At 47.3% G+C, this 24,769-nt stretch overlaps 9 protein-coding genes across 9 annotated transcripts; 3 read left to right on the top strand and 6 right to left on the bottom strand.

Annotated features, from left to right (window-relative positions):
• Positions 1-1,386: 1,386 nt before the first annotated feature.
• Positions 1,387-2,190, top strand: N7447_004109 (alpha/beta hydrolase; the record flags this gene model as incomplete). The annotated part of the gene is made up of 1 exon (XM_057228384.1): positions 1,387-2,190. One exon carries the CDS (start codon positions 1,387-1,389, stop codon positions 2,188-2,190), a length of 804 nt encoding a protein of 267 aa, XP_057087725.1.
• Positions 2,191-3,314: 1,124 nt separating this feature from the next.
• On the bottom strand, positions 3,315-3,869 carry N7447_004108 (uncharacterized protein; the record flags this gene model as incomplete). The annotated part of the gene is made up of 2 exons (XM_057228383.1): positions 3,315-3,627; positions 3,688-3,869. 2 exons carry the CDS (start codon positions 3,867-3,869, stop codon positions 3,315-3,317), a joined length of 495 nt encoding a protein of 164 aa, XP_057087724.1.
• A 2,180-nt stretch (positions 3,870-6,049) lies between these two features.
• N7447_004107 (uncharacterized protein) lies at positions 6,050-7,673 on the bottom strand (the record flags this gene model as incomplete). The annotated part of the gene is made up of 3 exons (XM_057228382.1): positions 6,050-6,077; positions 6,132-7,380; positions 7,439-7,673. 3 exons carry the CDS (start codon positions 7,671-7,673, stop codon positions 6,050-6,052), a joined length of 1,512 nt encoding a protein of 503 aa, XP_057087723.1.
• A 2,862-nt stretch (positions 7,674-10,535) lies between these two features.
• Positions 10,536-12,420, bottom strand: N7447_004106 (GMC family oxidoreductase; the record flags this gene model as incomplete). The annotated part of the gene is made up of 3 exons (XM_057228381.1): positions 10,536-10,616; positions 10,667-10,830; positions 10,884-12,420. 3 exons carry the CDS (start codon positions 12,418-12,420, stop codon positions 10,536-10,538), a joined length of 1,782 nt encoding a protein of 593 aa, XP_057087722.1.
• A 661-nt stretch (positions 12,421-13,081) lies between these two features.
• Positions 13,082-14,870, top strand: N7447_004105 (catalase; the record flags this gene model as incomplete). Its single annotated transcript, XM_057228380.1, has 7 exons — positions 13,082-13,112; positions 13,164-13,293; positions 13,348-13,582; positions 13,633-13,725; positions 13,774-14,193; positions 14,245-14,329; positions 14,392-14,870. The coding sequence occupies 7 exons, from the start codon at positions 13,082-13,084 to the stop codon at positions 14,868-14,870; spliced, it is 1,473 nt and encodes a 490-aa protein (XP_057087721.1).
• Positions 14,871-15,010: 140 nt separating this feature from the next.
• N7447_004104 (uncharacterized protein) lies at positions 15,011-17,348 on the bottom strand (the record flags this gene model as incomplete). Its single annotated transcript, XM_057228379.1, has 3 exons — positions 15,011-15,842; positions 15,896-16,730; positions 16,784-17,348. 3 exons carry the CDS (start codon positions 17,346-17,348, stop codon positions 15,011-15,013), a joined length of 2,232 nt encoding a protein of 743 aa, XP_057087720.1.
• Positions 17,349-18,033: 685 nt separating this feature from the next.
• N7447_004103 (uncharacterized protein) lies at positions 18,034-18,839 on the bottom strand (the record flags this gene model as incomplete). Its single annotated transcript, XM_057228378.1, has 3 exons — positions 18,034-18,238; positions 18,291-18,672; positions 18,725-18,839. The coding sequence occupies 3 exons, from the start codon at positions 18,837-18,839 to the stop codon at positions 18,034-18,036; spliced, it is 702 nt and encodes a 233-aa protein (XP_057087719.1).
• A 1,624-nt stretch (positions 18,840-20,463) lies between these two features.
• On the bottom strand, positions 20,464-20,727 carry N7447_004102 (uncharacterized protein; the record flags this gene model as incomplete). Its single annotated transcript, XM_057228377.1, has 1 exon — positions 20,464-20,727. One exon carries the CDS (start codon positions 20,725-20,727, stop codon positions 20,464-20,466), a length of 264 nt encoding a protein of 87 aa, XP_057087718.1.
• A 1,071-nt stretch (positions 20,728-21,798) lies between these two features.
• On the top strand, positions 21,799-22,674 carry N7447_004101 (MBL fold metallo-hydrolase; the record flags this gene model as incomplete). The annotated part of the gene is made up of 1 exon (XM_057228376.1): positions 21,799-22,674. The coding sequence occupies one exon, from the start codon at positions 21,799-21,801 to the stop codon at positions 22,672-22,674; it is 876 nt and encodes a 291-aa protein (XP_057087717.1).
• Between the last annotated feature and the right edge of the window lie 2,095 nt (positions 22,675-24,769).

Raw genomic sequence — 24,769 nt, 5'->3', positions numbered from 1 at the left:
AGTCACGCCTTTCTGAGCTCTCCGTTGAATCTACAACGTCCGATCTTCTTGACGCCAAACTTTCTGTAATGAAAAGTGGACTCGAGTACATACGATGTGTTCTAGACGGCCTCGGCGAAGCAGAGCAAACCGTGAATATCTCTCATAATGCCTTTCAGCGAGAGGTTCAATCCTTCTTACAGTCCTTTTGTTCGTCATCAAACGTTATCCAAGTCGTTAAGCGACAGCGCCAATTAATTGTGGAAGATATTAATGAAGAAGTCCCATCAAAGCGTCAGAGAATAGAAGGCCCAGTTGACCAAGGTTTACTCGAGCGTGCCTACCGAGATACAATAATCTCCCATGGGTGAGGTGGCAAAAAGAAGTTGAAGCCACGCGTTTTTGACCCTCCTGCGGCGATTACCTTAATCGGTCAACGCTGGTTACACTAGCCCGTTGTGTCTCAGGATTAGAACTCCCTCAATCGCTTGTTCAAGAAAATACGTTTGACTCTGGTGATACCTCTACTCGTGACGCTCACGCTGGGACTGTGCTTGGAGCTGATCTTTGTGATGCAGTTCTTGCCATGAAGAATCTTTAGATTATTGCTATACTGCGCCACAATCTGAAGACAGAAAATTCTAGTCCCCCAAATGGCTCACCGAAAGTGAGATCTCCAAGTATGTCAAACGTAGTTAGGTTGTATTATTTTACCATTCCACCTCCTGAATGGTTGAGGTGGTAAGGCCTTTCAGCTTTGCTATCAAGAGATCCACACACTTGGTGATTATGGGTTCCTGGGAGTCCAGGCCTTTCGCAGAAAAGGCATGTACTAAGGACCTGCGAAGACGACTATGATCTGCGTTGTTGGCGCTAACAATGTCGCAAGGGTTACTGGTCGAATGCAGCACTTTTGGTAGAAACCTCGCATTTTGGTATCTAATTGACCTTGGGAAAGGGCGATAAAACGGCTGATAGGGATTGCAATCTAAATTTTAGGACCGGGGAGGCTGCGAAGTGGATGGAAGCAGAAGGCGCATATAATTTTCGAAGGAAAGAAGGAAAATAGCATAGCGAACAGCAAAAGTGACATGATTTAGATAATTTTCTTGGCTTCAGAAGACCAAAGATTGTCACACGGGACAGTTAGCTCGCCAAAGGCAGTGTCTCTCAAAATGCCAGATCGATGTATGAAGATGCATGAATTTCCAGATGCAATTTGTATAAGATGCTATTCCACCTGCTATAGAATGCCGGTTTCCAGTGGTTGTTTTGTGGAGAACGGAGCCGCTGGCATCGGAACCGATCGGAGCCGCCTGAGCCGCAGGAACCGCATTCCTGGATATTACCCGCAGGAAACAAACCATCTGCCATTTGTGGAAGTATCATTCTCACTCACACTCTGAGATGGCTACTCCACCGACGTTAGTCTTTATACCTGGCTCCTGGCACAAACCTACATGCTACGACGAGGTTACCAAGCTCCTTCAAGGTCATAAGTTGAAATGCATCTCGATAACTTTGCCTTCGACGACGGGAAATCCAGCTGCGACCTTCAAAGATGACCTCGATGCTGTACGTGAAGCTATTTTGACCGAGACAATCAACGGACGGAATGTCGTAGTTATTGCGCACTCCTACGGCGGCATGGTTGGAAACAGTGCCATCAAGGGTCTCACGCAGCCACGAGACTTCACCGAAAGCCAAAATCAAGCCCCAACAACGGGTTACGTTATTGGCCTAATTCTCATAGCCTCTGGGTTTACACTGAGTGGACTTGCCTTCATGGACCCTTTTTTCGGCCACCCCCCTCCTTCCTGGCGGGTCAATAACGTGACCGGATATGCCGAACTTGTCGCTCCTCCACGTGAGCTCTTCTATCACGACTTGCCAGCAGACGAGGCGGAATTCTGGGTTTCGCAACTCACTACCCAAAGCCTCAAATCATTGTTTGAGGGTGGGGAACACACATACGCCGGTTGGAAAGATGTGCCTGTTTGGTATATTGGCACCGTCGAGGATCGGGGTTTGCCGGTGATTGTACAGCGCATACAAGTGGGTATGGCAAGGGAGATGGGCTGTAGCGTGGAGCATAGGGAGCTTCACACGAGCCATTCGCCCTTCCTGAGTCAACCAGAAATGACAGTCGGGATTATACTGGAGGCTGTTGAAACGTTTGCGGGGAAGCTAGGGGGGGGATGGGTCTACTAGTAGCTATGGTGACGCGATATTAGCACCGAAGACCACAATGTTGCAGCCTTTGACGTGGTTTAGATTTGGAGTCCCGCTGGTTCTTGGTCGCGTGATAGGGAGGTGTATACTTCTGTTCACTTGGGGGAGGAGGCTATGGAGGTCTAGGGCCAATTAATGTATATTTAATATTAGCTCTACGATGGTTCATCGACAAGATTCAAGGCCTTTTATTAGGTTTTAATATATGGGTATCTTTAGATCATATAGAAATGGCGTGCAACATAAAGACACGGAAAATTCAATGGAAGAACTAGCGAAAGCCCCGGAGCTTTGAAAATGTCCTCCTTCTAGATAGCGTGAATGTCACTAGGCCCAAAGCACTGATGAAAGGAACGATCGGTCGGTTCCTAGCGGAATTCCGATACAATCTTAGTTTGATCATACAGGTCATCACTAACCGAGTGTATAGCACTGTATTCTCCGGCGTGTGATACACCGACTTAATCCGAACATTCTCAAACTATCCCATGGCAAGGGTGAGTATCAGAGCAATACATTAAGACATTTATTCAAAAGTCAAGCAGTGTACTTCAGACTAAATACAAATATCGGGGAGATAGCTTCATCAAGGAAAGTGCAGGAAGATAAAGAAATGTGACCGAGCGGACTCTAAATCAAAGCTGAACGGCATCGGCATTTCACCAAGAATGAACCAAAGATATATTTGTCGACAGAGAGCAGAGGGAAGAAGTGGGAAATAGAGGGCGAACTCCATGGCAGTTGTCATGTTTCATTCTTATGTAAGGGTTTGTGGGTTTACGGGTTGCAGGAATGGGCTGATTCCACACTCTTTATGATCAGCATCTATCTGTATACTCTTGGGAGGCACTATACTGTGTGATCCCAACTCGGCGTTTAGCTTCGAGTTCTTGCTTCAGTTGGATGAAGCGCCTGCATAGTCATACACAACTAGTTAGACTGCAACGGGTTAATTGGACTTTGATTGATTGATTAATTGATTGACCGGTTAACGGGTCCATTCCCCGAGCATCGACATAGTGATTGTATCTGTCAGACAGAGCACCATAATGGTGCAATTATGAATATTCCATGATGCTGGCTCCCCATGCACAATTGCTACCCTAGTGCCAGCCATTTGGAATTGCAGGATAGTCCTGATTGTCATCATCTTGGTCTGGGTCGGGCCCTAAGTCGGCCAACCAATGTAGTACAGCCTCCACTTCAGATCCATCGTCTTGCTGCTCCCCTTCTCCTTGTGGTGGTGGCGCCAGTCGCGTATCCAAAAGCCTAGCAATTCCGGGTAAAAGAGTGTCGCCCATGGCGTCCCTTACTACTACTCCAAGGGGTATTTCATCAGTCTGGGTGGAAGTATGGACCGCAGTATCGGCTTTTGTTTGTGTTGCCGCATCCGTACTCAAGGGTTCGAAGTGCAATCTACGGTATTCATCTCGTTAGTTGGTGATAAAAAGTCCTCAATCCTGTGGGATCGGTTACATGAAGAAAACCAAAAGGATGTACGCCGCGTAAAACAGTCTTAGCCATCCGGTCCATCCAATCATCGGGGCGGGACCAGGCTGCGCGATGAGCGGGCCGTCGTGGACGTAAAAAAGGACAAAGGTAAAAAGCATGCCCTTGAGGAGGCCAATGAGCCAACACAGAATAAAACTGAAGAGCATTGTGATGGTATGTGAAAGGGTCACGGAGATATCGGGTATGGTCTTGTTGGTTGCGATCGGGAATTCTGCGATCCTAAAAAGACTACTAGATATTATCCTCTACATCTCGGTAAGTGCTGTTATTTTGATTTCTAAAATGCGTTTTGACAGAAGGTGCGAATGTGAATTTTGTAGAACTCCCGAGGTCAACCCTTGGCTATAATCCCAGATCAGTCAGCCTCCTAAAGAGCGCCGCTGTACATTTACGAGCTGCTAAAATTCTTATTTGGTAGGTGCTCATTCCGTGGATAATGCACGGGCGGATGCCGCAAAGTCATGAAGTATAATGACAACATTGCTTTAGATAATTATCTACTTCAGACTTTTCGACTTAGTTGGCCACAAATGTCTTTCAAAAATTCCAGAATTTCAGTTCATCAATATATCAGCAAACCGTATTTGAGAAGATGGAAACTATTTACCTGATATTAGAGAAGGTGATTTTGTGGTCTGGTGATACTGAGTCTCTACAAGACTTTAGATCCTGGACGCTATCCAGGACCACCGAGTTTGATGGAAATCCCGCAACAGAATTGATGTCAAGTCTCTTTGACCATGACTCCAAGCTTCGACGCATAACTCAACGTGAGGAATGTCTCCTTAAACTGGTCCAAGAGTTAGCAGGAAAAGAGACTACACCGCTGGAAAAGAAAAGGCTACAAGAGTTCCAACGACGGTTAGGAGTTCTAAGAAAAAGCTATTGGAATCTCCAACATAACTGGTTGGTACTCAGGGACCAATTAAAAGGGCCTACTCTACGAGGGTTCGTTGAGTGTCGATCAAATCTAAGATGGTATCTCAGTGATACACTCCGTCGACGTTGTGCAGAATGGGGGGGTGCTGTAGCCGTGGATGTCAGTGCTGTGAAAACCGGAGCGCACATGCGAATTCGGAACGGAAATTAGGAATTGGTCATTGTACTCTTGACTGTGGATGTTGCTCTAAAGCCAGAGGGTTTGATTTCACATCAAAGGAGAAAAAAGAGCTATATGCCAAGTGCATTCGCCTGGGTCGCTGTCTTGACTGCCCTCTCTGTATTCGAATAGTATCTACATCATTTTGGGGGTTTGAATTTGAAGACCTTCACCTATTTAGGAAATGGAAATGGTGGCTGAGCCACAGGATTGCGTTCATGGGATTTACAATGGTGTTGCTTTACTACATGGGAATATATTTTAAAATGTGACCTTGAAGAGATGATCGGAGAAGGGAAAAAAAAGGGGGGGGGGGGGGGGGGGGGGGGGGGAAGATCATGTATAGCTTTGTCGCTTGATAATAGGAAAATGCACCTTTTACTACGTGAGCTAAATATCTATGTGAATAGTATTAAAGTGGGTGAATATGCGTCTGGAATATCCCGAAGAGGGCTGAATAGAGCAGCGAGCCGCCCACGCCCTCTGAACGTGAGCGCTAGGTGGCCACCATCTTAAAACATGCTGTTCTATGTTTTTCTTTTTTCTTTTTGCATTTGGCATCATTGAATGTCAATCAAAGTGACTCAATTCTTTTTCCGGTGCTGTGGTCTGTTAGGTCCATCTGGCGGCCTAGTCATGTCAACGTAGAACCTGCTTCCCAGAACCAGTGCGGATCCCATCCCCCGGGATTTGTAGTTGGCCGTTTAATATTTTTGTTTGGATAGCGTACTATCAAGGGTCTGATCAGGGCTATACTACAGACTTGAAGTCTAACATGTGTGTCACACGGATGTGCGTGGTTCGATCCGAAATCGATCCACCCCCATCTAGATAACATGATTCCCTCTGCAGCATGCCGGACCAAAGGTGCATAGTACATAAGGAAACTATGTAAGATCCCAAAAAAAAAGTGATCAAATAAAAGAGCTAATTTGTGTAATAATATACAAGCCGAAGGAATGTCGACGTTTTGTGTATGAGTCCCAATTACAAACAATATCAACCAGATATGGCAATCTTCCCGATCAACTATATCCGGCAGTGAGTACTTTGAAAAAATTACTTACCCATGGAGGTCGCTTGAGTAGAACCAAGCGAAGGGAAGACAGAAGAATGATCAGGAAAAAAAAGGTTCAACATGATGCGTCAAAGAGGGAAAAAAGGCATGATAAAGGCCTAGATATCTTATGTTCAAGATGGGCGATTGCTAGTTTCACAAGGGATAATTTAGCAGGTAGTGATGTACAGACCGAGACTAGAGAGATCGTTAGCTGATGTCCAAGTAGAAAGATAAGAGAAAGGAACATACGGTGAAGGGTTGTAGTCCTCGAAGAAGTTAAGGTCGGTGCTGCCAGAGTTCTCCATCTTATAGGACACTTTCTCGCCGGCGGGACAAGAGAAGGTGGAGACAACATAAGAGTTGCCGGGGGAAACGGTGATGTCGCCGAGGTCCTGGGAGACGGAAGGCATATTGTTGAAGGTAGTAGACTCATCGACAGCGGAAGAGAGCTTGGCGAAGTCGATCTTGCCGTCACCGCTGAAGCTGTAGGACGAAGTCTCGAGGTCCTGGAGCTCGGGGAATAGGAATACGAGGCTGCAAGTCTTGCCCTCGTCGGAGGAGGGAATGTCGAAGTTGAACGCGCTCGAGATGGTGGAGCTCACGGTGCCATTGTAGGATGTACCAGCCGCATTATCAGGGGAGGAAGAGTCAACGGGGACAATCAGGTGGGGGTACTCGTAGCTGCCGGAGGTGAGAGTAGTGGGGCAGGAGCCACTGGAGGACTCAGTAGCTGAAGGAGTAGCAGAGGTAGAGCTGGCGGTGACAGACGCGCTGCCGGAACCGCTGGGCTGCGAGCTACCACCAGAGGGGGCGGGAGCGTTACTGGACTCAGGGGGCTGGGATCCAGAGGGAGCAGGGGCAGAGCCAGTAGGCTGCGAGCCGCCCTCGCTACCGCCGCCGGAGGGAGCAGGCATAGTAGCGGAAGGGGAGGGCTGCGAGGCGGAATCGCCACCGCCAACAGGGGCAGTGGCTGAGCAGCTGCAGTCGGTGGCAGTGACAGTTTTCACGACAGTGATAGGAGAGCCCGGGAGATGAGACTCAGAGGGGGCGGAGGGAGCGGAAGCGGAGCCTGAGGGGGCAGGGGCAGAGGAGCCAGAGCCAGATCCAGATCCTTCACCAGAGTCGGAACCAGGAGTCGATTCAGCGACGGGAGCAGAGCTAGCAGGGGTGGACTGAGGAACCGGAGCAGACGAGACAGGAGCAGAGGGGGTTGACTGAGCGCTTGAGGATCCGAAAGACGAGGGAACAGCGCTGGTGGATGACGAGCCGCCATTGCTAGAACCGGAGCTTGAGCAGGAGTCGGCAGTCAACTCGACGTTCACGCAACCGGTGACATCGGACTCGTTAGGGTTGGTGTATACGTTCAGACCACCGTTCTGGCCCGTGGCACAAGCAACGAAATCTTTGCTGCCGTGGTACTCGAGCTCACCGTTAGGGCCGAGAGAGAAGCCGGGGGTAGGAGAAGCACCCTCGTCACACTGGAACTGAGTAGTGGGAGCTATGAAACAGTCAGACGTGCCTTGTATGTGATATAAGTGTTAAATGCCGTCACTTACGGGTGAGAATACAGCCACGGCCGTTAGAGTCAGTGATGGCACCCTTGGAATCGATGCAGTACTGGGCGGGCGACAGGCTGTCATCGCCAATGCGGTTCTGGCCATCGCTCAGCTGGCCAAGCTTTCCGGACGCATCACCAGAAGATGTGAGGTGGAAGCAACAACTGTCACTACGGCCAACGAGGGCGTTGGTGCCAGCAGCGAAGGCAGCGATAGTGATGAAATTCTTCATCATGATTGCTGTTCAGCGAATGTGGAGGGATTGGTCAGTTAGCGAATGAAGAAAATTCCCTTCTAAAGAGAATCAATTTCAGTTCAAATATCTTCGAGCTTGAAATCCACTGGCAGAGTTGCGGCAGAGAGGAATCTTTATAACCTGCGTAAAATTAAAGCTCCGCACTATGAATCAAGGAAACACACGCTCTACCAGGTACCGAAATTCCCCCAGCCAAAACATAAACCAAAAATAGAAACCGCGTGCTGTCAGGTATTCTAGGATCATCCGTGGATGAGACCCGGTGGAATAATGCCCTAGTATCGGATGTCCGAACTAGCCGGCAGTGACGTAGTAGATGCCTTTTGCACAGAGATCCATTGCATTGAATTGTGGAGTAAACGGCCTTTCTGGATGCTCCACTTCCAAACCAGATTTGAACATGGACAATGATCACTGGGCGAGACAGAGGCTGTGGGCCCTTGTTCAAGGCCCCTTTGAATCTTCTATCCACGCAGGTTAGCCGGTTATTGGAGGTGGCAAAACACCCTTTCCATGGATCATTCCCTGATTGCGTTTTTTGAGAGGCTCAGGTCTTTCTGCCTTCGGATGGAACGGATGAAGTTACACTTCTTCCCATCAAAAGACCCATGGGACTTCGCAACTCTGATTGAATGCCATTGTTACCTGGGCGCGAGTATACAATGAGGTAGGTACGGAGTACTGTCCTCCAATTTTTGGACAGAAATAGCGAAGCTTGAACTCGACTACGCTTGGTATACCCCAACGTCGCTGACTTCCAGATAGGCGTGAAGAAATCGCTACACGAAGGGCTTAGGAGGGTTAAGCCACCTTAGTAATAAAGGCCAACCTCCGAAAAGCCTTGTTTTCCGATGGAATTAGACTAAGATATTGATGGGTTGCTCTAGTGGAGTCTGCGAGATGGCAATGACCCTAAGCCTTGTGCATCATATGTAATTGGACATGGCCAAGTGTATGACCTCAAGACTAGAGTAAAACACAAATAAACAGAAAACAAAACAAAAATAAACACGATCAGACGCGAAGCAGCTTTTACAAAGTGGAGCCCTTCTTCACCAACAATAGTCTCCGACTATTTTTGTTCCTTATTCGACCACGGAACAATCACACAGCTTTACAATTCAACAGCCACATCAAGACTACTGTATAATATACTAATGTTCTCAAGTATAGCTAGCTAGTCTTACATTGTTACAATGTACATCGTGGGTAACAGTTTATGCCCCACGACGTGTGTTTATCATCGGATCTATGTCGTATTATTTGTACCGACAATCCATAGGGTGCAATATCTCTCTAGATCGATCGGGAACATTCCCATCGGACCGGTTTAGATCAAATGACATCAATTGGATATTTCGCAGATTAGTATTGTGCATTTTCGGTCTGGTTAGTCAGCCTTACAAAGACACTACTCTCATAACCCCATTTTTATATTTCTAGTGTGCGGAGTACAATATTGATTTCTTAGCCATGACAGTAGAGATGACATATGACTTTACATAAAATGAATTCACATGCGTCATACAAATGTAATGTCGGTTCCAAATCCCAATGATGATACCCCAACCCCACATTCCCCGACCTGACCAACATTGTGAAAGAGAAATATGTTTATAAATCGCTTCAAAACATGCTAAGTATACGTACAATGTATTAGTATCATACTCGCGCGTGCGTTTGCTGTTACAACTTTGCTCCCGATTCCAAATAACTCTAACCGGCCAGTAGTCGCGATGCTCAACGCGATATCTTTCATTATACCAATCAATCGCACTCTATTAAATTCTCAACTAAGACGCTCACGTGAACTGGATCCATAATTCTCAGGTATAACAGTCAGACACTTGGTCGGACCCGGCACGTTGTTCCGATCCGACCTATTTGCATACATAGAACATTGTTATTGCTCAAATATATATACATTTGCAAAATCGTGGCAGATAAATTCGTGTCTGTTGAACAGTCGGACAGACCAGAAACTTAAATGTGATGTGACTTCATCCTAAATCTTCCCGAGGTACATTCAAAGTTATCAACTTAGCAAGTTGATAACACAGACAGTGACATAGTATGAATACAACCTTCATGGAAAATATCGGCTCACAGTAAAACCCAGACCGTACTGTCCGCAACAGTATTCTCTTTTTCGATATTCTCGACATAGGCCAAGAAGAAACCTTGGGGTTATAACCATAGCGCAAATGGGACTGTGTATTTGCATACGTCATCACTTCCCGGGCATATTAATGTATTATCTGAGAGGTAAGTAACAAAACGGTGGTCAATGTGTAGCATCACGAAACAGATGGTTAATACTTGATCCATATAATGTTTATATTGAGTGAAGCATTAGATATAACTCCCCAAAAATAATTTTGAGCCAGATTGGATAAGCGGGTCCACAGTCGCGGCAGCTATGCTCACCCGCGCGACACCCATTACTGGCAGCACATAACCCACATGTCGGTGAGCTATTATTTGGGTGACCCCCAGTGAATCTTCATTGCTGCCTGTTTTTATTTTGTGTTTATTTTATTATTTCTTCCTATATACCGGGAACCGCTATTCTAGGCAAATGGTGGAACCGGAAAGAGAAATTGTTATACAGTACCATCTTCACAGCTTGCGAATATAACTTATCACATGCCCATTCCGCAGATACAATCCCATCTATTGTTTTAGCAAGAATCGATATAATAATAAAACAGTGTGCATTCAACGATAATGATTATAGACTTTAAGGGGAAAGAAGAGATGTGATCGAACAAAACAATATATATGTGCGCACATGGTTAACACGGCACAACCAATCAAAGGCGATAGGCAATACATGGCAGATCAAAGTTTGCTCGAGACAAGGTAGGGAATGTTCTTAGCTTCGTATAGATCTTTGTGCCCAGCTTTGATGATATCCGCGCCCTATACTATGTGTTAGTCTTATTCTAGTAGCCTGTAGGTTTGTTACTAACCTTCTCGCCAATCATGTAGACCGAGTTTTGAATACGGCAATCAGGGATCACGGGGATGACAGAGGCATCTGCGATTCTGAGGTTGCGCACACCATGAACTCGCAGCTTGGAGTCAACAACACCCTGGTGGATGCTCTTCGAGAGACGTGCCGTACCACATGGATCTGTAAAGTAAATCATTAGCCTTGTTTCGAGACATTTGAAGGAGTCATCTTACGGAATCCAGTCTGGCTGCGATCCAGGACAGCGCGGTTCATATCGTCATCGGAATGAAGGGGCATCTTCCAGGGGTATTCCGAGAGAACAATGTCCTTGAATCCAGCACCCTTGGTTAAAAGATCATATGTCCAGCGTACACCTTCCCGCATGGCTAGAATGTCCAAGTCATTGGCAAAGAAGTTGAGGTTGATATTCGGCTGAACCTGTGCGTTCGAGCTGTTCAAGGTGACTTCACCCTCGGAAAGGGGCCGCAGCAGATCAACAATGACAGTCATGTAGCTGCCCTTCTCGGGCATAGGGAAATGCCACTGGAATGCGGTGCTAAACAAGCCGACAAAGTCCAGCTCAAAGTGAGGTTGTCCCGCCGGGCCGAAAGGATCAAGACCTCCGTTGGCAGCCTTAGCCTCCCGGTAGGCAGGATACTTCTCCAGGCGTTCGTCAATTCGGGGGAATCCAACAAGTTCCAGGAATCCAGAGCTTGCAGGGCCAGTCTTATCCTTCTGATAGGTGGATAGTGCCTTGTCATTGAGAGGACCGGGACGGAGGACATGGGCATCCAAACTGTACCCATCCTTGACCTCGAGAACGAAAGGCACGATTGGGTGGTCAAGAAGATGCTGGCCGACATGAGGGGATTCCACGATAGGAGTGATTCCGTGTTTAGCCAGTTCCTCTGCTGGGCCGACTCCGCTCAGCATGAGAAGCTTGGGAGTCTCAAAGACACCCTGAGATAGGATGACCTCTCGGCTGGCGTAGACGCTGATCTCCTGATCGAAGGCATCGCTGATCACAGTGACACCTGAGCAAATGCGTGTGGCAGGATCGATAAGCAGTTTCTTCGACTGAACGCCATAGAGAATTGTCACATTCGGCTTGTTCTTTAGGTAAAGGAAGCTACCTTGTCGCTCACCCTGGTAGATGGTATCAACACAGTGGGTGAGACCCTTCATCTCGCCGGAGTAGATGTCCTCGCTCAGAGGCTCGCCCTTGGAAACCCAGGCCTCAGTGAGTGCATCACGGAATGGCTGCATCTCTGGCACCAAGTCGGCATGGGAGATCTGCACAGGACCCCCGGTTCCAATCTTGCTTAGTTCGGCCGGGTATAGCTTCTCGTCATCATGATAGGTGGCACATTTGCGCAGGTACTCCACACACGAGTCCCAGTTCCAGTCGCGGCCACCGAAGGCCTCCCAGTCGTCGAAGGTGGGCTTCGAGCCAGGAATCCAGGTAAAGTAGTTGGCACATGAGCTGCCACCAAGGGCTTTTCCGCGGGTGTTGGGCTTTTCAACGCGCTCGTAATCATCACGCTTGATCATGGTGGTCTTGTAAGACCAGTCGTACTTGCTTCCGCGAAGGGTAAAAGCCTTCGACGGGGTGGTGATTTGCTCGATTTGATCAGGGTTGGGGATGCCGGCTTCAACAACCAGAATGCGGACGTTGGGGTTCTCAGCGAGGCGGCCAGCGATGGCATTGCCAGCGGTACCACCGCCGACAATGATGAAGTCGTACTCAGAGCCGTTGGACACGAACGCCATGGTTTGAGATTTGTTGTTGATGAGAAAATAGTTGAGAGTGAGGTTCGTTCAGTGTCTGTGAGACTGTGCGATTGTGTGTGTAGATGGCAAGAATCGACGAGCCATCGTGTGGATTTTATATTCCACTCATTGTATTCCAGTCATGGCAACAATGTCTCCAAATACATTTGCCGCTCTTTCCGGACGGGAAACATGCCGACAAGAATAAGCTCTTAGACTGCTATAGTAGAAGCTTGCATGTAAGCCCGCACCGTAGATGTTCTAGAAGGAAGGCAAACTCTACCAGTGACGAGAGTGGCTCCTCCATTTCGACTCCTCATGAGGGGAACTTCTCCGCACAAGGCTGCGAAAAGTTTCGACCAATCAGAGTGGCGGGTGAGTTTGCCGGGATTTTGCCGGGGACGGAAATAGCTCGGCCATTCCATGAACGCCTTTTTCACACCGAAAATCTCTCTTGTCAAATGCATTTGTCTCAAAGCTACTTGATTTTTACAACATTGGTTTTCTCCTCAAACCCCTCACATTAGAATGGATATCTGGAAGATTTGGAGTCTCCCTCATGGGGGGTGATAGTTTAATATGGAAATATAAACAATACCGTTTCCCACAAAACAGAGAATTCATAATATATCAATTCAAATCCTTAGACACACAATCCACAATGCCGAACCCCAAGTTCACGTTGGCAGAAGGTACAGTATTAAAGATATCAAAGCAATTATTTCCATTCTGACATCAGATAGGCCAGCCAGTTGCAGACCCATCCGTCAGCACCACATTGCCTACTATTGGCGGCGGTGGCCTCACGACACTGGGTGACACCCTTCTCCTGGAGACGCTTGCGCACTTCAACCGCGAACGTATCCCTGAAAGGTTCGAGCGCCATTCGATCTGACATTTAGGAAAAGATGCCCTAACGCTAAACAGAGTTGTCCATGCTAAGGCTGCCGGTGCCTGGGGAGAATTCGAGGTTACAAATGACATCTCGTCCCTCACCTCGGCCAAGTTCCTCAATGGTGTTGGAAAGAAAACCCCTGTTCTATTTCGTCTGAGCACTACTGGCGGTGAAAAGGGCAGTGCAGACACCGTTCGTGATGTGCGAGGATTTTCGGTGAAGTTCTTCACGGAGGAAGGTAACCATGATATTGTAGGGAACCACATTGTAAGTGTTTGCCCTCGACTGTCACATTGTATATTCTAATGTCCCTGAAGCCGGTGTTCTTTGTTCGCGATCCTATGAGGTTTCCCTCTCTCAACAGAAGTCACAAGAGACATCCTGCCACCAACCGACCGGATTGGACCATGGTCAGTCTCCATCCAGGTTTTATATTTCCAATGAAGCTAACCGTTTAGTTCTGGGATTTCCATGCGAACCAACCGGAAAGCGTCCATGCTTTGATGCACCTTTTTGGCACTCGGGGTATTCCTGATTCCATCCGTCGAGTGACAGGCTTCGGCGTACATACCTTCAAGATGGTGTCAGCTAATGGTAGCTTCCGCTACTGCAAGTTCCACTTCCGGCCCACTCAGGATATCACACACTTCACGGAACAGCAAGCTACCCGCATGGCTGGCGCAAATGCCGACTTCCACAATCAGGATTTGTGGGATGCTATTGCTCGGGGAGACTTGCCGGCCTGGAAACTTTATGTGCAGATCATGGAGCCCGAGCAGGCTGAAACCTACGGCCGTGCTCTGTTTGATATAACCAAAGTGTGGCCGCACAAGGACTTTCCCTTGATCGAAGTTGGTCAAATGACCCTAAACAAGAATGTGGGTGTCTCCTTGTCTGGGAAAGGAAGCAAGCGCTAATAACAGCCCCAGCCCGAGAACTATTTTGCCGAGATCGAGCAAGCGGCATTTTCGCCTTCTAACATGGTCCCTGGGATTGCAATGACACCTGATCCTAGTAGGTTTACACCAAGGTTCTCGCCGTTGGACATCAGAATACTAATCATTTTGTCTGTACAGTGTTGCAGGCACGCATGTTCGCTTACCCCGATGCCCAACGATACCGTCTGGGAGTGAACTATACACAGCTTCCTTCAAACCGTGCAATCTGCCCTGTATTCGCGCCATTTGAACGCGACGGCATGGGAACCATGACCCGAAACTACGGTGGCGAGCCAAACTATGTACGGAACTCATTGGGCACCGGCATTCCCAGCCAGGTTACTTCCAACGTACGACACACTGAGCGCATCGTGCATAATGCTATTCTCGGCCAGAATGAGATCGTAGTTGATGATGAGGATTTCCTTCAGCCACGAGAGCTGTGGAATAGGGTCTTCGATGAGCCCGAGAGAAGGCAGTGGGTGTCAAATGTGTCGGAGACTTTGGAAGGAGTACCTGATCAGCTCAAGGATGCTGTCATTGCTATGTTTAGCAAGGTTGATCCCCGCATTGGTCAATTATTAGACGCTAAGGCTAAGAACAGTTCGCGTCTTTAGCTCTTCAATTCTTTAGTTTCAGAGGACTCGCTCTAGTATAGAACCGATTGTGCCAATAGATATATTTCATTACTTTAAAATAATAATAAGGATACTATAGTTCATCCTATGCAGTATATTGGCGATAGTCTCTAATAGCATTACTCTCCATCCGCTTTCTTCTTCGGTTTCATTGCATGTCTCCGGGTAATCACTTCAGGACCACCCAGTACCACGTTAGCCATATCATTGTCCAAGCCCACCAAGCCGTCAATTTTTTTTAATTTGGCCTGATCTATCTCCCCTCCGTGAGCTAATTCGCGCATCACAGGATCATTCAGTCCGATACTCATCCGAGCAACTGCCACGGCGTCCAGGGCATGCGTCCACGTAGGCAGCTGGTAGATATAATATGTCAAGGCAAGAAGCCCCAGAAGCTGCAGAAAGATCAGGATGGTAACAACCACCGTACCCGCAAGAGTCTTTTGAGGCAAAGGCACTAGCATCCCACCACCAAACTTGATCTGACGCGCCGAGAAGGCAAAAGATCCTGTCACAGTTTGGGTTAGCATGGCTCTGTTGGAGACGTACATGCTGGCAAGCAGAGCCAACTCTGCATCATTCGTATTGTTAAACGAATAAAACCAGTTCCCAAGGAAAGCCGCCAGCCATTCCTGGGGATCGGGGGAACCCCACGACAATCGATTGTTGTCGGCAGCGATGGCGTAACAGTCACCCTGGAAGTCCCCGAATATTGCGATGGCTAGATTGGAGAAGGGAATCCGGCCTTGCTGGCAGATCTGCTGTATTGCTGGCGGGAAGGTCTTGTTGGTGGAATTCGCAGCAACCTCGAAAAAGGATTGGTTGCCGAAGAGGGCGATGGCTGATGTCATGAGAGGACCGGGCATATTTAGCATATATGTCCCGTATGGGTCGGCGGGCTCTCTTGTCCAAAAGTTTAAGTTGTAGTAATGGTAGCCGTCTGTCTCATCCCTAAGAATCGGTCAGTAAGGGGCATTGTCTGATCTGTAATGCATAGGACGAACTGTTCGGTTGGGGGCCCACCACCGTTGCCCGCGGCTAGGCTTAATTCGTCGTTGAAATTCTCCACCATTGTCTCGGCATCTGGCCATCTATCTATCAGTGGGCCATATACTTGGGAGTTCATGTAGTTTCCTAGCTCGAAATAGCCCCGTGTGGTTGATGCGGTGCAATGAAGCGTGAAATTCGCAATGGAGAGAGAGAGTCCTACATTTCTCCGGTCGACTACGTCTAAGAACAAATGCTCGTTGATGTCTTGCCGATGGCGACTTAACGTCCAGGGAAATACCCCGTACTCTCCTGGAACGCACACCCGGATGTCTAGTAGAGGGTGGGAAAACGAGGTCTTAAAGGGCCGTTTCCTGAGACAGGTCGAAGGGAATTCGGCCGGTGGAATCTTCTCGCACACTGCAGACGAATTGAGCCGAATGGCATGCTCCCGGAGGACCCCCGTCGCCGTCCCATTCTGGAGCGCAGTAACGAAGAAGTTTGCTGATTTGTCCGTCGGTGTGAAGAGGGGATCTGACCTTTTGTCTGTCCAGTACCGCAATGTCTGTCTGAACGGTGGATCGCCGCTTCTGTTTCGTTCGTCGGACAAGTACGATGGATCAGGCCACATGTGTGTCTCAAAATCTAGTTCGTTGAATATAGCCAAGCTAGACATGACTTCTTGGACGACCCGGTTCTGGCGGATCGTGGCAAGGTCCGCTGGTTCAGGATCATAACCAACCACGACGGGGGCCGTCCACCCACATGACCCAGAGGGGTCGTCAAGGCAAGTCATTACGGGGACCGACTCCCAAGACACGAGGAGCTGCTGGATTGGGTGTTGAGCGGCGCCTGTAACCATGTTAGCGAGCTAGGTCTACTCTGGATAACCAAGCCAAGCATACTGAGCAAGACTAAGGCCATTCCTAGCCATAAGAAACGACTTGAAATCCCACTTCCCGTGCTCCTAAATGCTTCCACAATGACTGTTGGATCTGACCACCGGCGATCCGCCAGGACAAAGGTCTGACGCAAATTGAGCGTTTGGTTGATCTTGCGCTTTTGCGTGTACACCACCGCTGCCTGTGCCAGGAGTGCAGATATAACTGGAATGGTGATCACACCGGCGATAGAATTGAGGGTTCGCACCGCAGCCACCCAGCTCAACATCGAGTATATTCCATGAGCTGATAACCCTGACTGAGGGAAATAGGGCTGCCCACTTCCTCCTTTTCGCGCTGGTGGGCCCGCGAGCACGCAAGTAAGGACCCACGGGATTACCAGTAGGAGGGCATAGAAGATGAGGAGGTAAATATTGCGCTTGCGATATCGTAATGAGATGGTTTGCTGTGGTGGTCGACTAGGACCGTTCTCTGTCGTATTGGCATTGTCAGCGGCTTGCTCGAGTTCTCGATGAGCGAGAAAAGATGCATGCTCTTCAGGGCTGGTATGATGCTCTGTTGAAGCCATCGTCAATGCCGGACACACCACTGGAACCCAACTTCCAGGTTGTATAGGTACATTTTATCTATTTCATAGGTCATGCCCAGGACTACCCCTGGGCTTGGATGTTGGGGTAAGATAGTCTCAGCCTCATTCACTGTCACCATAATGGGGCCAGGATAGACAAGGCTGTGTATCGCCTTGACCAATGAATGAAGCTCGGTTACATGATTATGTAGTTGCATGTTAATCATCGACAGATGCGGTATAAGGCCGGCCCTAAGGCGCAATTAGTGTTCACATCCCGTCTCGTTGGGGCTCCACCGCATTATGATGGGCAATACCCCGTATTTAGCATTGCTTTCTCCCACAGTCCAATCAGAATAAATGCCTAAATTGACATGGCCGCTACTGCGACATAGCTGATTACTGTCAACTTGTCAGGTCTAGGCAAGTCACTTGTTTCGGAACTTCTCAAGGCCGACTACAAGGTTGTTGCGACTACGATCCTACCTCCTTATACTGCTGTTCGCATGACACTACCGATTATTTGAGGCCTTCTGCTTCTGCGACGATGATTTCATCTGTGGAAACTGGCAAAGCAGGACCATACGTGGCAGCCAATGTATAGCTTGTACATTAATGCTTTCCACGACACTTCGTAAGTCAATTACAGTGAAATTTCAATGGCTGGTCGTAGTTGGCTAAGTTGCTAACCCTGCACAAACGGGCACCTGCTACTACTACTACTCTCGCCGCTAACCTGTCCCTCTCTGCTAATTTGACGAAACATTGCCATAGGGTCATACCAGACATCAAGACTCTGTACCTGTAGCTTATCATTGACCTTGGCCACTATAAGTCCTTCAATATCAATAGGGCCACCGTGCGCTTCAATCTTGACTTTTTCACCGGAGCTAGGATTGTAAGCATGAAACCAAAGGATCATGGAGAGTAGTGATCAGATACCTATTGAATCCCACGTAATCATGCTTCATTTCGCCCCAATGTCTCCATCGACAGACAACAACGGGAGGACCAGAGTATACTTCAAGTACCTCCCAAGCAAAGGTTGGCATCATCCGTTTAAACGACTTGTGCGAATCGTTGAAACTGTTCTGTGCAGGATCATAATACTGACTCGCGGTCAGGAGAGCATTATAAGTCCCCACTTCTAACATATGGTGACCTGTTCGTCGTTCACCACCGTTCACGGAAACTGTGTATACATCGGGATCGATGGTACGCCAGTCGGATAGGTTCGTCTTGAAGGAGGCTTCGATTTCCCAGTTCTTCACGAGATTTTCGACTAAGAAAGGGAGACTGCCGTGTTCGTGGGTTTTTGTCTTGGCTATATGATGTTAGTAATGGAAGTCAGATGACTAGGAAAAAGAGGGAGGTACTCTTTTCATAGAAGGCTCTTGTCTTGGAATAATCTGGAGCATTGCCATGGCGCCAGGCACTGGTGTCTTTAAGGACAGCATCGGGATCAAGCACGTAGTCAGGTAATTCACTCATTGTGGAGCTTATTAGAGTGAGGGCCAAGTAAGGAAATGAGACAAAAAAGAATGAAACAGGGAAAGACGATTTTATATGGCCCTTCTCGCATGAACCTCTTCCATCCCCCCCCGTGGCCCCTCACGCATGGCCCCCAGTCCACAAGTATGAGTATCCATTTAATGTAACCCACAATGTAGGAACATGTTCCTGGTCCAGCATGCTTTCGGCAAGTAAGATCTCAAAATGAACCAATCAGGTTGAATCTGACGTGAGTTATATATTGTCTATTTGGAACATAATATTTCCGTTTGATCCGCCCCAGTTTATATATTAAATGAGAACGACTACGGACACACTGTTTATGACACACTCCCCGCTAAACGACTTTGGGGATGTCTCCCGCTGGCCGCAGTAATCCATCAGCCTGTGTATATTATTATGGTATCCCCATAGTATTTTTTACACACGCATCACATGACTTCAACCGCGTTATCTATCACCACTTTCTATGGGATCAAGAATACTACAAAAGGGTACTTGGATGATGTTACGGCCCGGTCGTAAGTCATGTGCTGGCTGTGTAAAATACTACGGAGATAGATAATTTACACATGCTGGTTAGCACAACCGACCAGCGGCGGACATACTCAAAGTAGTTTAGCGGATATTGTGTCGCAACATAAACAGTGTGTCCGTCCACAGGTAGTCGGCCCCTATCAAATTTCATATCAGCCATTGTTACCCCGTTTCTACCCCGTTCTAAACTGGTTCTCACTCTTAGTCGATCTCCGGAATTCTCATCTACATGTAGATCATCAACAAGAACCATACAGAGTCCGTTTGAGATTTCCTCGCCACTTAGTGTTCAAGCCGCCTCGAGAATTAACCTTGTAGAATTATAAATTAATTTGCGGCCAGTAGTCGAATCAGCGTGGGTGAGAGAGAGCCCAGCCACCTTGGCGTCGAGCAGGTGAATGGAGTGGCTTCCGATTTTAGTAATTGTTACCCTAATTCCCACTCTATGTATAACGCACTCACCATTCTCACCCCGGTCGCACAATCGCAAACACCTAATTTCCTTTCACGTAGAATCCCGTACATACGACCATAGGGTGTGGAAAACAGGGCTTCCCGTCCGCTCAGCCGTACTTAAGCCACACGCCGGTGAGTTAGTAGTTGGGTGGGTGACCACCAGCGAATCCTCACTGTTGTATGTTTTTATATTTTTTTCCTCCCTATAGATAGGGAGAACAAATAAATTGATAGTTAGGTAACTATAGACAAGTGGAATTATATAACAACCCCAGCCTTACGAATTTCAACCACCTTCGCTAATAGATTGCGACCGCTCATGATGTTCATATTTGAATTATAGGAAGTCTCAAGTTCGTAAGCAGCTCTTCCAGCGTGGTGAAAGAACCCTGCACAGAATGTTCCCTTGTATTTTGGCTTGAATCCTTTGTTAATCAGCATGATTGAACTCTATTCCTATTATGTCTGCCCGACAAGCCCTGTGAACTTTTGGGCCGTCCGAGCATTGAAATTCGCTCGTGTATGAGTTTTAAAGTAAGAATCAGAAAGTCTTAATTTTTCGACAGACTTGTTCGCAGTTCAGACCATGAATAGAAATGTCGGTTCCGGGCTAGCTCAACGAGAAGCCACGATAAATGATTCCCCCCAAGCTGAAGATGGCTGTGACTAGCAGTGTTTTGACCGAGTCCTTTCTGATGTTAACGATACTGAATCTCGCGGGATAGATGACTGATTCAATGGAACAGATATCTCCATGACCCACAGGTTGCAGGCATTCTGCCGTGACGGTCTGTTTCACCAATAGAGGAGGCTTTGAGCCCATCAACGGCTTAGCAACGACGAAGGCGAAAGTGACAGTCCCCATAATATCCATTGTACCCTTTTGCAATATTGGGATAGTACGCTTTCTGACGAGACTCTCACGATGCTCTCCAAAGCAGTGCTCGTCGCTCTCTAATCAATAGGCCGCACTCCCTATTAGCGTACAAGCTTCACATGATGAGTCTATAGGATAAAACTTGAAAGCTAGGCGGACTTCACTAGCGTTAGTGAGATGAAAGACGAACGGTTCGCTAACCATATCGCATAGTAACTATGGGCAGCTTCAGACGCTAGTTATAGTATACTCTCCACTAATATTGACTTATCCATGGAAGCGATATGTTTCTCATAAGGTGAATTTCGCGACGAGGAGCTTTGAAGTCCACAGCTTTGACTTGCCTGCCGTTACGCAAAGCACCACGATCGATAATGACATGATTTCCATCGACACTGTGCAAAATATCCCACAAAACCCAATTGAAATTCATTTTAGTGTCTTGTTCTGATTTGGCGCTTGATTTCTAACGGAGTACCGCTCATGCTGTTGTCACATGCTCCTAGGAATGTGACTTCAGCTCTAGTGACCTGGACATCCACAGAAACATTCTAGACCAATCGATCATGTCCAGCTGCATTTGACGAAATTTACGGCCCCCCATTTGCCTGATATAATTCCGAACAGTACTCAGAAAATACGTCATCCCAATCAAATGAAGTCTAATAAGACTTGTTAGGAGCTCTTAGAGCTCCCATGACACTACAAAATGTGATCGTCGAGGCCAACATAGATCCTAGGAGCTCATGTGCTGGTACCAATTGGCGAGAATCGTGGCTGTTAATGCTGACAATTATTGGACACAAAAGAGAGACCAATCCCGCTTAGAGCGAAAATGTTAAAGGCTCAAGCAATTCTCCTCGGCTGAATATGTTATCCGGTCCAAAATTGTTGCTTCCCATATTTTCATGATTAGTGATCAACATAACCTCGGGCGCTTTTCTATCTGAAATAAATGGCGTCTAGGTACATAAATAAATTGACCTTGGTATTCTGGTAGAGATATTCAAAACCACAACCCGCTGGATTCATATTGCTTGAAGTTACCTACGTTACCACTATTTCACAATGTCCGAACTCCGCTCTGCTGTTTACATTGCACCTCCAGTGCCTTTCAAAAGCCCAGGCAAAGGAAGTGGCGGAGGCCTTTGGTCACCCATCTCTTGTACCCTCATTTACTCCGCCACCGAAGCAGTTCTAGTCGACACACCCATCACCATCCTGCAAACCCAAGGACTCATCGCATGGATCGAGCGCATCGCTCCCAAACGAAAGCTATCCTATATTTACATTACACACGGACACGGCGACCACTTTTTCGGGCTGCCACTCTTAGTACAGCGATTCCCCGAGGCCAAACCCGTTGCCACGGCGGCGACTCTGTGCCATATGGAACAGCAGATTGAAGAGAAGAATTTTGAGGCACAGTGGGGGTCTCGGTTCCCCGGGGAGATCCAGCTACCGTTTGTTTTGGCTCACGCCCTCCCATCAAGCAATAAATTCACTCTTCAGAATACGTGGTTGTTTCAGGCGGTCGAGGTGGGCCACTCTGATACCTATGATTCCACTGCGTTGTGGGTTCCCGACCTCCGACTGGCAGTTTGTGGAGACGTAGTGTACGGACAAGTGCACCAGATGCTGTTTGAAGCCAACACGGCCGCGAAGCGTGAAGAGTGGATCCAGGCAGTGGAGAATATTGAGGCTCTGGACCCTTTGTATGTGGTCCCGGGTCATTGCCAGGAAGGGGAGATCATGGGCCGCTGGCATCTCACCAATACCAAGCAGTACATAAGAGATTTTGGGAAGGTATTGGAAGGGAAGTGGAATTCTACTAGAGATATCGTGGAAGCCATGACGAAGTTGTATCCGGATCGATACAATACCGGTGCGCTTATCATGAGTGCTATGGGCGTTATTCAGGCTGCAAAAAAATCTCGAATTTAGGGATATTGAGAGTGTGCAATGAGTATTTTTTAACCATTTTCAATTCAATCTAATTACGTTGAGAAATTATAATCCGCCTTTTTATAGTCTTAGGAATTTCTGCTCTGAGCTTGTCAGGAGTTCCAGACCGAGTAATTTAAATCAGTATTATGGTAATATTGATTAGTATTCCTTGCGTGCTATCAATGATCCGCTGCAAGCCATAGATTTCATACTTCTTCTATAGGCAAGTAGATGGGTCCTGAAGACGATACACAATAGGTTTTAGTGTGCATAGTGTGAAAACTATGGGGAGGGGAGGAATCAAGAAGACTGTAGGAGTCTAATAATGTTGAGGGGGAAAACGCAGAGTATTATGGTGTAGAGTTATTAGTAGTGGTTTGTGTGATGTTCAGGTATGATTTTGTATTCGGTAGTGGACTCATGATTAGTGATATCCCCATCTCAACTGTAGATTATGAACTATGAAAATGAGAGGAAAGCAAGAGGAGAGGGCCATCTAACTACTGGGAGATCTTAACAGCTGTTGAGCGCCGCACCGTATCTCCTATCGGATCCCATAATTGTACTCCTAGATCATACTTGGTCGATCTAGCTGGTGGCTCATACTCAGAGGAGCTTGCATCTAGGTTTACAATACATTAATCTCATTCGGGAAGGCGAAATAATAATTCATTGTTAAACGCGTTGGGGTGCAACACGAGCTCGTGAACTGTTTACTTGCCTAGGTATCCCACTTCTAAGATTAGTGATCCCCGGCCCGAGGTTCTATGGGGCTACCCTTTTTTACAGGGCTCAGTAGAACAGACAATGTTCTCATTGTCACTCAAACTTGAAACTAACGTGTAAATATTTTGTGCGTTTAGCTTCCTTCGGGTTTCCTACCCCTTTTGCTTCTCCAATCAAAGGTACCATTGCTACACGATGGCTGAAACATCAAATTTGTCATCCGACTCGGAAAACCTCAATGCTTTATCAGGATCCCATTGATACTATGGAGTGTGAATACGAGATGATTTTTCTGCTATACCAGTTAGATCCACCGAGTGATGTTTCCACAATACCACGAATTACTTCACTTTTCTCCGCTGCTTCGTTATCTTATAGTTCCAACACATGTACCAAACAAGCGAATGCCAGTGCCTGATACAATTGAATCACACCATGGATTGCAGCCTTTGACTAATCTCCGCGATGAGCACAGTATCGTTCGCTCAATCGGATGCAATCAGTCGGAAAACAAGGCCACACGCACGGGGGCAGGCAAGACACAATCACGCAAAAGCATGAGTCCTAAGATGAGCCAGCGGTCCACCAAACGATCCGGTATACCGCAAGGCCCAGCTCTAGCTTTGGATTCTGAAGAGATTAGGTACAATCGTGGTGTAAGACCTGACATTGTACAAGAATGTACCAACTCGCTTATGACCCACTAAGAGACGTCGGAAACAAGTCAGAATGACGCAGCGCGTTTATCGATCCAGACAAAATTAGAGGGTAGTGTTTAGACCTCTCAATAACCCGCAAATGGGCCCAAGCCTCTGGCCCATAGCCCAGCCTTCTGGCCCACAGCCCAACCCGCAGCCCATCAAAGCCCATCAAAGCCCATCAAAGCCCATCAAAGCCTATCAAAGCCTATCAAAGCCTATCAAAGCCTATCAAAGCCTATCAAAGCCCACCAAAGCCCACTAAAGCCCATCAAAGCCCACCAAAGCCCACCAAAGCCCACCAAAACCTATCAAAAGCCTATCAAAAGCCTATTTCTGTGCACAAGTACAGTCTTAGCACGTATCAAGTAGCTGATCAATGGCTGTATTTTACGCATGTACCAACCTGTGTATTCAATTTCATCATATTATTATAGTAAGAAGTAGGAATTCAGTATTATACTGATTTAGCATTATGATACTAGATTTCATACAAATTTTCATACAAAATCACCCTAAAAAGACCTAACCTGACCACCAATTCGCACTTAAGGAGGATTACTGAGTAGTAGCATGAAGAGATATATATATTAGGTCTAAAACCAGGTGCTAATTATATAGCGCTAATGGTACCTCTACTTACTATGTAATTCCCTAACAAAAATAAA

Source organism: Penicillium robsamsonii (genome assembly GCF_028829455.1).
Source record: "Penicillium robsamsonii strain IBT 29466 chromosome Unknown utg000002l_segment0_segment0, whole genome shotgun sequence".
Classification (NCBI taxonomy): Eukaryota; Fungi; Ascomycota; class Eurotiomycetes; order Eurotiales; family Aspergillaceae; genus Penicillium; species Penicillium robsamsonii.
This window is presented reverse-complemented; position numbering and strand designations above follow the sequence as displayed.